This window comes from Carcharodon carcharias, chromosome 12, assembly GCF_017639515.1.
Source record: "Carcharodon carcharias isolate sCarCar2 chromosome 12, sCarCar2.pri, whole genome shotgun sequence".
NCBI lineage: Eukaryota > Metazoa > Chordata > Chondrichthyes > Lamniformes > Lamnidae > Carcharodon > Carcharodon carcharias.
In genome coordinates this window covers 40,404,484-40,418,587 of record NC_054478.1, presented here as the reverse complement: position 1 = coordinate 40,418,587, position 14,104 = coordinate 40,404,484, and the positions used below count along the sequence as shown (strand labels likewise).

Below are 14,104 nucleotides of genomic sequence, written 5' to 3'. Positions count from 1 at the left end.
CTTCGAGCTTGCTCCACCATTCAATAAGATTATGGCTGATCTAGTTATGGTCTCAACTCCACTTTCCTATTTGACCCCATAACCCTCAAATCCCATGTCAATCAAAAATCTGTCTAACTCTGCCTAAATAAATTCAATGGCCCAGCCTCCACTGCTTTCTAAGGAAGAGAATTCCACATACTAGCGACCCTCTGAGAGAATTTTTTTTCCCTCTCATTTCAATCGTAAAAGGGAGACCTCTTATTCTTGTACCCTAGTTCTAGTATTTCCCACAAGAGGAAACATCCACCCAGTATTTACCCAATCAGGACCCCTCAGGATCTTATATGTTTTAATAAGATCGCTTCTCAATCTTCTAAACTCCAAAGGGTTTACCAACCAGTTCAAACTTTCTTCTTAGAATAAGCCCTTCATCACAGAAATGAGTCAAGTGAACCTTCTCTGTACTGCTTCTAACACAATTATATTTCTTTTCAAATAAGGAGATCAAAACTGCACACAGTATTCCAGATGTGGTTTCACTACTGTCCTATACAGCTAAAGTAAAACATCCCTACTTTTATATTCTATTCCCCTTGCAATAAACATAAATATTCCATTTGCCTTCCTAATCACTTGCTGTACCTGCATACAAACATTTTGTGATTCATTTAACAGGACATCCAGATCCCTCTGTACTGTTAAGTTCTGCAATCTCTTTCAATTTAAATATTATAATGCTTTTCTATTCTTCCTGCCAAAATGAACAAGTTTACATTTTCCACAGTAGACTCCATCTGCCAATTTTTTACTGACCCACTTAACCTGTCTATATCCCTTTGCAGACTCTCTACCTCCATTTGACAACTTACTTTCCTAACTATCTTGATGTCATTGGTAAATTTAGCTACCATAAATTTGGTCCCTTCATCCAAATCATTGATCTAGGTTGTAAATAGTTGAGGACCCACCACTGATTCCTGTGGCATTCTATTAGCTATAATTTGCCAACCTGAAAAAGACCCATTCACCCCTGCTCTCTGCTTCCTGTTAGCTAACCAATCTTTTATCCAAGCTAATATGTTACCCACTACACCATGTTCTCTTGTCTCACGCAGTAACCTTTGATGTGGCACCTTATCAAATGCCTTTTGGAAATCCGAGTACACCACCCCTACAGGTTCCCTTTTATCTACCTTGCTTGTTACTTCCTCAAAAAGCTCTAATAAATTCATTAAACACGATTTCCTTTTCACATAGCCATGATCTGCCTGATCACATTCTGATTTTCTCAGTATTCTGCTTTAACCTTCTTAGTAATGGATTCTAGCAATTTCCTTATGACAGGTGTTAGGCTAACTGCCTGTAGTTTCTTGCTTTCTGTCTCCCTCCTTTCTTGAATAAAGCTGTTAAATTAACAATTTCCGATCTACTAGGGCCCTTCAAGAATCTAAAGAATTTTGGAAGATTACAATCAATGCACTTACTATCTCTGCAGCCGCTTTCCTGCCCCAGGATTCAGGCCATCTGGTCCTGGGGACTTGTCAGACTTTAGGTCAAACACTTTACCGAGCAGCTTTTCCCTAGTGATGGTGATTGTTTTAAGTTCCTCCCTCCCATTCACCTTTTGATTTTCAAGTAAGTTTGGGAAGTTTTCCAAGTCTTCTACAGTGAATACAGAAACAAAATAACTGTTCATTGCCTCTGCTAATTCCTTGTTTTCCATTAGCAATTCCCCAGACTCACTACTTAGAGGACCCAGACTAGCTTTCATTGCTCTTTTCCGATTTAAATAATTGTAAAAACTCTTACTATCTGTTTTCATATTACTAGCTAGCTTTCTCTCATACTCAATTTTCTCGCCCTTTATTTTGTTTTAGTCATCTTTGCTGGTTCTTAAAATCTGAACAATCTTCTGACCGACCACTAATCTTTGCAGATTTGTAGTGTTTCTTTCAATTTGATACTATCTTTAACTTCCTTATTTAGCCATGGATGATGCTTCCTTCTCAAACCATCTTTCTTTCTCACTGGGATAAATCTTTGCTGAGTGTTATTAAATATCTCCTTAAAAGCCTGCCACTGCACCTCCACTGTCCTACCTTTAACTGAGTTTCCCCAATTCACTTTAGCTAACTCTGTTTGCATTCCCTTACAATTACTTTTATTCAGGTTTAAAGCACTAGTTTGAGACCCACACTTTTCCCCTTCAAACTGAACATGAAATTCCATCATGTTTTGATCGCTATCACCTAAAGGTTCCTTTACCATGAGGTTATTGACTAGCCCGGTCTCATTGCTCATTACCAGGTCTAGAATAGCCTCCCCCATGGTTGACTCTAGAATGTACTGTTCCAAGAAATTGCCCCATGTACACTCTATGAACTCATTTTCCCAGCTACCTTTACCAATCTGATTTGTCCAATCTACATGTACATTAAAGTCACCCATGATTATTGCGGTATATTTCTTACAAGTCTCATTTATTTCTTCCTGTATACTCTGTCCACAGTGTAACTACTATTAGAGGGCCTATAAACTACTCCCACAAGTAACCTCTTACACTTTTCCTATTTCTTACCTCTACCCAAACTGATTCTGCATCTTGACTCTTTTGAGCTAAGGTTATCTCTCACCACTGTACTAATGACATCCCTAATTAACAGAGCTATCCCACCCTCTTTTCCTATCTTCCTATCTTTTTGAAACGTCAAATAACCTTCAATATTCAGGGCCCAGCCTTGGTCACCCTGCAACCATGTCTCTATAATGGCTACATATTTATATCTATCTGTTTTAACAATTTATCTATTTTATTATGAATGCTGAGCACGTTCAGATGCTCCTTTAGCTCTGCCTTTTTTTTAACCATTTTTGCAATCTCTGGCCTTACCTGCTGGTGCACTTTTAAGTTTATACTCTCTGTCCCTTCCTGCCACACAATGGTTATCTTTACCCAAATCACTACCTTGTTCTAGTACCTCATTGTTACCCTTTGATTTATTACATTTCCTCTCACATGATCCCTTTCCCCCACAATTTAGTTTAAAGCCCTATGTACTGCCCTAGTTATATGACTCGCTACAACACTGGGCTCAGCACGATTCAGGTGAAGTGCATCCCAACAGTACAACTCCCATTTTCCCCAGTACCCCATGAATTGAAACCAATTTATCCCACACCAGTCTTTGAGCCAGGCATTCATCTCTCTAATCTTATTTACCCTACATCAATTTGCTCATATCCTGTCATAACTGTTATTCATCCATAACTCAGAGCCTCACCCCACCCTCTCTCTGCAACTTCCTCCAGCCTTATTTCCTCTCCGACTCATATCAGTCCACAACTTTGCCTTTTGTACTCATCCACCCCTTCCCCACTTCCCTCAACCCATCTGCTCTGGCCAACCCTGGTTTATCTTGTGCTTTCTTCCTTGATATCCCTCCTTAAACAGGGGAGATGGTGGCATAGTGGTAATGTCCTCAACTAGTAATCAGAGGCTCAGGCTAATGCTCTGAGGATTTGGATTTGAATCCCACATGGGAGCTGATAGAATTTGAATTCAATTATTAAATCTGGAATATAAAGCTAGTCTCAGCAATGATGACCATGACAACTATCACTGATTTTTGTAAAAATCCATCTGATTCACTAATGCCCTTTAGGGAAAGAAATCTGGAATCCTTATCTGGTTTGGTCTCCATGTGACTACAAACCCACAGCAATGTGGTTGACCCTTACCTGCCCTCTGAAATAGTCTAACAAGTCACTCAGTTCAAGGGCAATTATGGATGGGCAACAAATGCTGGTCTTGCCAGCAATGCCCACATCCCATGAAAGAATAAAACAAAAAAAGCAGATCCACCTCATCATTATTCCTTCTACCGTTAAAATCCTTCTCAGGACTTTTAACTGACTTTCAGTAACCTCTTCTAACTATTCCACTTAGACCTTTGTCCCATATATTTATTGAGTGTTACCCTGACTCCTAGGTTTCAATCATGAGGAGAGATTAATAAACTAGCTTGTATTCCCCAGAGTTGAGGTTTTTAGGAATTTGAAAGGAATTGATAGGAAGAAACTTTTTTTATTGGAAAGGAAGTCTTGGACAAAAGGACATGACCTTAAAATCACAGCCAGGTCATTCAGGAGAGAAGTTAGGAAGCACTTATTTGTGCCAAGGATGGTAGAAATGTGGAGCTCCCTCCCAAAAAAAGCATAGATGCCTGCTCAATAATTTTAAATCTAAAATCAATAGGTTTTTGCTAGCCAAGGGAGATGGATAGAGTTAGAAGATGGGTCAGCGATGATCTCATCAAATGAGATGGAACAGACTCAAGGAGCTTAATGGCCTATTCGTATTCCTATGTTCCCTTACTCCACCACCATCACCTTGAGATGTCTTTCTCTATTAAAGGTGCTCTGTAGATGCACAAAATTCCACAACCTAAGCTACTTAGCCAAGTCTTACCTATTCAAGTTAATACTTTCAGGGCAGAGCATTTCATTACTGAACGACAATGAAGTTAAATCCCTCTGGTTAAGGACCTTGTACTATAGCTGCTTGGGACATATAAAAATCTTTCTCCGACAATGTTTCCATTGAAATTCTTGAATCCATTTAACATGACCGGCAATTAACCCAAAGTTAAATTTTGCCAAGATTCAGACTATACAGATGAAATAGGCTAAAGTAAACTATGTAAATGCTCAGATCATAGTGTTTTATTATAATTATATTTTGTCTGTCTCACACAAAATAATATTTAGTTGATTTTCAGATAATAGCTTTTTTCCAAAACCTGTTCCATTCAGCAAATCAACTGAACTGGTAAAGCATTTGCCAGTTTTAACCAATAATTTTGCACTACAGGGAGAATGGGTAAATTCTATAACCAAAGTAAACATAATAAATAATCTATTCTATGACTTAAGACTTATAACATTAATAGAACAGAGTATAAAGGGGCAACTTTACTTCTCGTAGTTTTTGCACAAATGCAGTTTGACTTACCTGTGAACCTTGTGTGTTATTAGTATATTTTTATATGCACACACCCCATTTTGAATTGCATAATAATACTCAGGCAAGGAAAGCACCATAGCAATCATACTGTTTTTTTATAAAGATTTATTCCAGAATTAGAATTTAAATAGCTTTACTGGAATAGACTTACTTTGAGACTGAGCTACCAGCACCCCTGCTAATGCAAAGTGCACTATTACATATTGCAAGTTGTCAACAGGTTTGGAAGCCATCTCTTTAGGGGAAACGTTAACGAGTAACATCAACAAAAATGACAACATGCAAGCTCACTTACCATGAAATCACTTGGTTGTATCCAAACTGGAAGTCTCTTTCCTGGCTTTTCCGGACAGGATATACCAACTGGTTCTCATGAAAGTATAGGACCTTTTTCAATTTGGCAAGGTCAGGTCGAAGGGCAACCAGTTCAGCCAGGTTAAGGACTGAGCTTGTGAATAGGACCCTATAAAACAAGGACAGCAGTGTTTGCAAATATTGAGCATGTTCCATAGGATATCCATCACTCCCTTCCCCCAACCCAAGCAGAGAAAAAAAAACCCCTACAGGGACACATCAGAAGCTGAGTATTAATACCATGTAGCTGCACTGAAAGTTTTGATCTTTTAAGGCAACTGCTATGAACTCCAACTAAAAAGAGTTGGCATCACATTGGTCTTTTGAGCTCTGTTACTGTAAGCTGAAGCATAAAAAAGGGAGACGAGATGGATTTTATTGAAAGAGGCAAGAAAAGCGATATCTGAAGGATAAGTGGAACAAAGATAAGATTGAATGGGGAATACTTGGATTGCTGGACTCATTAAAATTTCGCATTTCTTGTAGGATCTTGCTGTTGGATGACCACAATATTATTTTTAATGAGTGAAATGGATATCCAATAAATGTTTCTTTTGGCAAACCGTACTACAAACTGCTGACTAATGATTTCAGTGCACCCCTAGAAATTCATTTGGCCATAGTGATTTTGAAAGTTAACTGGAGTCAATTAATCTTCAACCTCTGGAAATACCAACAGTTAATCATGAAAAATAATAAATATAGGATTCTCTCATTTTAAAAAAATTAAGACGCTTTCAGCACAGATACTAAAATGACTACGAAGAAATGTGAGTGTTGAAAAGAAATTTTACATATTGGCTATGTCCTTAGCAGCAATATGGGAGAAGCAGTATATCACCAAATTCTCACAACTCTGTTTTCAACATTTTCACTGTGTACTTAGACACTATTGCCATAACTGTTGTCCATAACAATATTACAAACCTAACTAAACATCCTTAAACAATTCTAAAACATATGGAACTTGCATCATAAAGCCATCAGAGTCAGGAAAGGCAAGGCATTACCTATGCTTATTCAATGAACCTCAAAGATGGATTAACCCATAAAAAGGACAATTTATGTGCCTTGTCTATTTAGTGAAGTTTTGTACCTGTGGGGTTAACAGCTGCTTAATTAGATATTGTAACACTTTATTGCAACATTAAGGTACCAAGTGTAACAATTTTTGATTCTCCATTTATAATCACAACATGAATCTTCTGATCTCTGTCATGCCTATGTTACCTGAAGTCCATGTGTCTATTTGCATGTACTCTGGATCTTGTTCCAGACCTGGGGCCATTACTTCTAACTCCCTTTTTTCCTTCTTGGTACTTCATGGCTTCTTCTCTCCCAATTTTTCCCCTTCCTGCCATCCAGGCTTCTCACCTATCATGTCTCCCCTTTGGATACTTTGCTCCTCTCACCATCACAACCATAACATCACTACCTTCCTGCTGCCATTTCAGATTTCAAATACAAGCTGAGGGGAACTGCCCTTATCTGGTTCTACTCTTGCTTATCCAATCATCGTGAGGTGACCTCTTGCAATGGCCTCCTTTTTCCATCCTTGCGCAGTTACCTCTGGAGTACCAAAAGACCTATTCTCAGTCTTCTACTTCTCATTTACATGCTCGCCCCAGATGTATTATCCCCTGTTATCTATTATCTCTATTATCCAAAGCTATTCTCTGTGCCTTGCTGGACATTCTCCAAAGGGCACATCAAGACATACATTGTGGCCCTTCACAAGCAGCAACCCCAACTGCCCAGCCAACCTCCCTGGCAAGCACATTCACTCGGGACTAATCTCATTATCCTCAATTACCCTTACCCTCTGCTGCCTATTCCTTCCTTTTTATCACCTAGCCAAACCTCCTCTTCAGGTTCCTCCTGCCACAGGCCTGAACTTGTGTTTCTTTCTTACCTCATCTTGTGTCCACTCATCTTGTTCACAAGACAACCCCCTGTTCTGTTAACTCTATTTCAGGGGAGGTAGTGATGTCGAGGTAATGTTACCGGACTAGCAATCCAAAGGCCCAAGTTAATGCCCTGAGGACATAGGTTCAAATCCCACCACAGCATCTGGTGGAATTTAAAATGCAATTAATAAAATCTGGAATTGAAAGCCAGTTTCAGTGATGTTGACTGTGAAACTATCATTGATTGTCATAAAACACATCTGGTTCACTAATGTCCTTTAGGGAAGGAAATCTGCCATCATTACCTGGTCTGGTCTACATGTGACGCAAGGTCCAGATAATGTGGTTGACTCTTAACTGCCTTCCGAGATGGCACAAGCCACTCAGCACAAGGGCAATTAGGGATGGACAACAAATGTTGGTCGTGCCAGTGACACCCACATCCCATGAAAGAATAAATAAATAATTCTCATTAATGTTAACTGATACTGTGAATAGTTCCCGCTCATCAGACACTGTACTCTTTCTCCTCTGCCATCATCAACTCCCATCTCAAAAATCCTATCCAAGGCCACTCTGACCTCCCAATTCCATTTCCTCGCCAAAGGCTGTGAATGTGATGTTGCCTTCCAATCCATGCCCATCATTCCCACAGCTCCATGCTTGAACCTCTCCAGTGAGGTTTTCACCCACCTCAGAACTCAAAAAGTCCTAATCAACGTCACAAATGACATCCTATGTCACTGTAACCATGGTGCACTGTCCTTCTTTATCCTTCTCGCTCTTTCTATAAACTTTGCCACCATTGATCGCACCATCTTCTTCCAACACCCTTAATTTGCGGCCTAGCTGAGTGGGACTGCCCTCAGCTGGTTCTACTCTTGCCTATCCAATCATCACCAGATGATCTCTTGCAATGGCCTCCTTTTTCCATCCCTGCACAGTTACCTGTGGAGTACAAAGGGTCTATTCTCGGCCTCCTGCTTCTCATTTACATGCTGGTCCCAGATGTACCATCTGACATTTCAATTACGTCACCACCACTGCCCAGGCCCTAAACTCTGGAATTCCATCCCTAAATCTCTCCTCCTCTCCTTTCTGCTTTTAAAATGCTCCTTAATACCTACCACTTTGACCAAGCTTTAGGTTGTCTGTTCTAACATCCCCTTAAGTGTTAAATTTTGCTTGATAATGGTAGTGAAGCAATTTGGCAGCTTTACTATGTTAAATGTGCTATGCAAATCCAAGTTGCTATTTTTGCTGAAAATATGACAAATTCTACATCTACGTTGAAAATATCCTCCCCATCACCTCTTTTGAAGCCTCCACTGCCTGTGTTGTCAAATTTCTTGTGCAACAGTCAATCCTGGATAAGCCAAAATTTCCTCCAGTTAGACTTTGGGAAGACAGAAACTATTGGCTTAAGAAACTATTGGGCCGTAAGCTCTGAGCTCCCCAGGTCGGATTGTAGGGGTACCCAAAAGATGCACTGAAGAATCCCTCTCAGAACTTCACAGGTAAGTGCAAACTTCCTCTGGGCAATTGCCCTGCAATATGGACCATCCAAAAGTGTGATTTAAAAGGCAAACTTCGGATGGTTCCAACAGGGTTACACCAATAGTTATTCAGAAAAAGTTAGAAGAATTAAAACCTCTTCTAATTCTGGGCAACTATTGTTAAGACCCAGACCGATCTCTCCACAGGACTCCCCCACTCCCCCAACTCTCCAGTGGACTCTCCCCACACCCCTGACACCACAGGGGACTCTCCCACAACACCCCCCACCCCCTGGGGTTCCCCTCGCCTGCTCGGGATTCCTCACCCTCCTGACCCAACTGGACCCTTCCGACCCTCCTCTCACACCCACCGCCCCCCCCCCCCCCCAACCCCCACACCAGCAGGCCAGACCTGACCTCCAACCCCCTGACCCCCAACCTCCACCCGACCCTGAGGTTCAACCAGACCCTCACCCCCACTCCCCCTCCGATGTCTGGCCCTCATCCCTACACCCCACCTCCCGAATGTCCATGAGGCATTTTAGTATGTCAAAGTTCAATATAAACGCAAACTTCTTATACACGAATATTTAACATCTGACTTTTAATCAGAAATACAATAATTGAATACGTTTCACTGACTCCTTTTCAAATAGGCTTCAGTAATTTTCTGGTGGACTGCAGTAGCACATTCAGGCATCAACAGGGTGCACCATAATGGTGAAATCCAGATTCCCTCCCTCAATTCCAATCTCTGACAAGTCAACATAGTGGAATCTAGAGTGGAGGTTAGCCCCTGCCCCATAGAAAGAAACGGTGGTGGAGGAAAAACTAGGTCATATTAACTCAGGCTGTTCTCATTCATTCTTGAACAACTGGCCACAAAGCTGCACTGGCAGAGGTTGAGGAACAGGTCGACTTTAAAAATTGAAGAAAAACGCTCTCAAAAGAACAAAAAAAGGCTTATACCAAATCAGTTACCAATCAGGAGAGTACTAATTAAGAAACTACTTTGAAAGTTCAGTCTGAATTTCAAAGGTAGTTGAATGATGATCTAGGGATAGTATTCCAACATTATGGCCTCTGCTCCACACTTTGTCAATATTAACTGTATTTTGGTTCATGTTTCATAATTTTTTTTGCTTTCTTAAGTAAAACTAAGTATATTGGCAAAAGGGGTATTTAGCAGATTGCAACATCTGGTCTTAAATAATACAGGACTATTTTGTATACTCTGGATTAAAAAGTAAATATTTAAGGTCTCATTGCTCATTAGGTCACATTAGCCTTGTACAGTATAAATACAGCGGAATTCCATTAAGATGGAGAAAAATGCTGCCAAACATGCTTACAATGGAAAAAAACTACATAGCAAAAACCTTTTAATATCCAATGTTCATTGTCAGGACTGTATTTTACTAAATCATCACCTCTGGAATACTGAAAAGAATGAACTGTTTAGAATGTACAGCACCAAATCAGATCATTTGGCCCAAGCAGTCCATGCTGGCAATGTGCTACACCCTAGCCTGGTTCCTAGCCTCATCTAATTTTTTTCAGAATAACCCTCTATTCCCTTCGCCCTCATATATTCCTCTAGCTTCCCCTTAATTGCACCTATACTATTCGCTTCAACCACTCCCTGTGGTAGTGAGTTCCACAATCTCACCACTATCTGAGCAAGGAAGCTTTTTTCTGAATTCTCTAATATATTTCTTAGTGACTATCTTATGCTTACGGCATCTAGTTTTGCTCTTCCCTACAACTGGAAACACTCAGTATCTATTCTATTAAAACCTTTCATAATTTTAAAGGACCTCTATTAAGTCACCAAGAGAAGAGAGACCCAGACTGTTCATCCCTTTTTGATAGGCGTAACCTTCTATTTCTAGAATAATCTTTGTAAATCTTTCATGCACCCCCTCCACTGCCTCTCTAGCCTTTTCAGATCTGTATACTACTCCAGGTACTGTGGAGTACCAGGTCTAACCAAGGTTCGATACAAGTTTAACATAGCTTCTCTACTCTTCATTCCTAGACCTCTAGAAACAAATCCTCATGTTTGGTTTGCATTTTTTGTTACCTTATTAACCTATCATGATCAGAACATTTTTAAAAGTCACTTTACCAAAACTGTTATTAGTTTTAACATTCTTTCACTTTGGCCTTTCTATTAATTTGTTTAATAAACTTCATGATATCATCAGGTTCCTGCTCTGGGTGAACAGTTAAGTTTGGCAGAGCTTCCTTAATCCACTGAACTGAGGCTGAAGAGCCTTACTAGTTACTTTGTCACTACAGGTATTTCGTTAGCCTCTTTATAACATCAGAATCAGTAAATCCTCCAAAATCTCATGGTATCAGTACTGATGCTACTTCAAAAAAAATTATCAAAGTTGTTAATGAAAATTATTTATAACATTATTACAGCATTAATCCAAACCAAGGCTACATTCAAATCTGGTGTAAGTTGATGGTAAAGGATGAGTGATGCTGGAGTCAAAAAAAGACTTGGGTACCCCAAAAGGAAAATAATGTTTAGTGGAGATGATGTTAAAGTTAATAACAAGTCATGCTAAGTGACTTATAAAAAGAAGCACAGATAGTGACATTCACTCTTTTAAATATCCCATAGGCAATGATTTAGTAAAATACTGTCATGGCGATGAACATTTGATATTAAAAGGTTTCTGCTGTGTAGTTATTCTCCTTGTAAGCATGTTTGGCAGCATTTTTGCCCATCCTAATGGAATTCTGACAAATTGTGCATTGCTGACCAATGTTTTGATAATAGAGCAGCCAGCTGGAATTCTGAAAATAATTGCATATCAGAACTGGACCTAGTCAGAAAAGGTCTGTGATGCCAGTTTCCTGAACTGCAGCTGAACTCCAGCTTTCTGCATTCTCTTGTTTCTTCAGGATGTGAGCCTGACCTGAAAACAGACTGCATGTATCACAAAAAAGAGAGACTGCACATACTGTGACTGCTTCTTGCAGCTGAATTAGAACAAATGTTTTAAAAAGGGGAATTGAGAGATTCATCAGCCAATGTGAGACAGAAGTACAAGAATTAATGTTCCAATAGTGTGTACTCAGCAATTTGGCTGTAAACTGTGGATGATTTTTAAAAAATATATAAATGGTATGATCTCCAAGAGGTCGGCATCTTTTAACAGGCCAGGAGGAGATGGGGAAGTGGTAAATTTTGTCATTGTTAGCCCCCTTTGGATATACAACAAATCCCTTCTGACAATTTGAGGCATACAAGCTTACTTTAAAAAAAAACTGAAAAAAAAAGAACAGACGTTGTTTTGATGGCTGCACTGAGAGCCTTTTGCTCTGAGGAAGTCCCTGGAGGCTCCATCGGCCCCTCTGGGGAATCCTTACCGACAGCTTTTTTCAAGTGAATGGAGAGGAAATTTTTGTGTAGGTGGTGGGATTACCATGTCTTTTTCAGACAGTCATTTCGCAACATTCACACACAAAATCAGTAATATTTGATGTAAATCAGTGTTTGGCAGAAATAGTTGACACCTGCTATTAATTTCCCAATATTAAAGGCAGCTTTAATTCACCATTAACTATTTATGAAATTATAAATAAAGCTGCTGAAAATAGATGAAAGTCTTGTCCTCAGTGACCAGGGTCCCAGATAACTTTAGAGTTAGGGCAGTGTTGAGCAGTGTTTTAACATTCCCATTTTAATACAAATTCTTTGGGCTTATACATTCTTGTATGTTATCATCAGAGAGACTTGGTTATTTTGAGAATAGTAAGGCTTTATGCTTGCTCACTTAAAAAGACAACAGTATTTTGGGGGCCTGGGTAACCTTTGTGCTTAAACATTGCCTCATCATTTCTATAGCCTGGGTCTAAATCTAAGGCAACAGAAATGGCAGCATCAAACATGCCAAAATATGAAATTATTTTTGTATGAATGAGGATCCAGGAATCATGTGGCCCACACCCTGTGCTTCATATTAGTGTCCTGAAAAGAACACAGAGTGCAGAAATCAAGTCATTCCAATTATAACAAATTATCTGAATTTTTTTGATATTAATTGAATTTTCTGAAATTTCAGTAAATTTAATTTGGGCCAGCAATTTTATAAATATTTGATGAATTACCTTGGATTATGCTAAACAGTGTGCTTGCAAAATGACTATGATGGAAAATTGAATGGTTTCCAATCTGCCAGGGAAGGTCAACCGCCTCTTCTGACTGTATAACTCTTAGGTTTTGCCAACAGAACAAGGGTTTGATATTCAACTGAAGGAAAATAAGCAGTCATCTGTACATTGATGTACACATTTTCTCTCAGCATTCCTTTGATGAAATTCTTCAATCTCTAGTGCATCACCACACCACCATCTCCAAACATCTCCAAACCACACACCACCCTGACTTGGAACTATATCACTGTTCCTTCACTGTCACTGAATCAAAAATCCTGAAACTCCCTTCCTAACAGCACTTTAGATGTAACTACACTAGATGTACTGCAGTGGTTCAAGGATCAGCTCAACACCACCTTCTCAAGGGCAATTAGAGATGATCAAGAAATACTGGCCTTGTCAGTGACGCTCATATTCCATGAAAGAATACAAAAAATCTTTTGTATCACCTTACATTTTCCTTAGTGATGATGGTATACTTTATTTTCCGATAATTCCTGCATAATACTCAGCACTTTAGGTAATGTGGATTCGGAAAAATTCAAAGCGAAGCATCATCTTTGTACGATTGAGTTTAAGGAATCTTAGCTTAGGCACATACTTTCGGTTACTCCCATAGACAACTCCCAGTTCCCCATACCATCAAAGTTAGCAGAAAAGTCAAGCTACCTGGATGATTTACAAAGTCCATTAGCACCACTTTGGAAATTTCAAGTGTTATTTCAAAAGTCAAATTATTAGCACCTTCCAAATATGAATTGTGCTTATTCATCTTCCCCTGTTTCTCCTTCTGGCTGCCAGGAAGCAGGCCCATATCATTTTAGTTTCACATGAGGCAGAGGCTGATACTTCTCAGGCTTCCAGATGTAAGACCAAGGAATCCCTTTGCCTATTTTTTTGTATAAAAAGGACTTACCTACACACATTGTCACCATTCCAGAGGCTGCAACATGCTTCTGTGTAATACTGAGTGAGTGTCGCGTTGTTGGAGGTGTCTTTTGCATGAAACATTAAACCGAGGCCCAATCTGGCCTCTCAGGTGGATATAAAAGATCCCACAGCACGATTCAAAAAAGGGCACTGTGCAAAGCACTTTGAAATATCCTGAGGTCATGAAAGAAGCTATATAAATGCAAGTCTTTTTTTAAACGATCTACGCCCTTTTG

General features: G+C 39.5%; 1 protein-coding gene across 14 annotated transcripts in view; it reads right to left on the bottom strand.

The window, feature by feature from the left end:
* gtdc1 (glycosyltransferase-like domain containing 1) overlaps positions 1-14,104 on the bottom strand; it is a 426,961-nt gene that overhangs the window by 297,583 nt on the left and 115,274 nt on the right. For all 14 annotated transcript variants that reach the window (XR_005944629.1, XR_005944631.1, XR_005944632.1 and 11 more), the window contains one exon: positions 5,301-5,468. Coding sequence is in view for 10 of the 14 variants with exons in the window: in XM_041201712.1 (XP_041057646.1) it covers positions 5,301-5,468 (168 nt within the window). In the remaining 4 variants the exon portion in view is untranslated. The remainder of the gene's footprint in view (positions 1-5,300; positions 5,469-14,104) is intronic.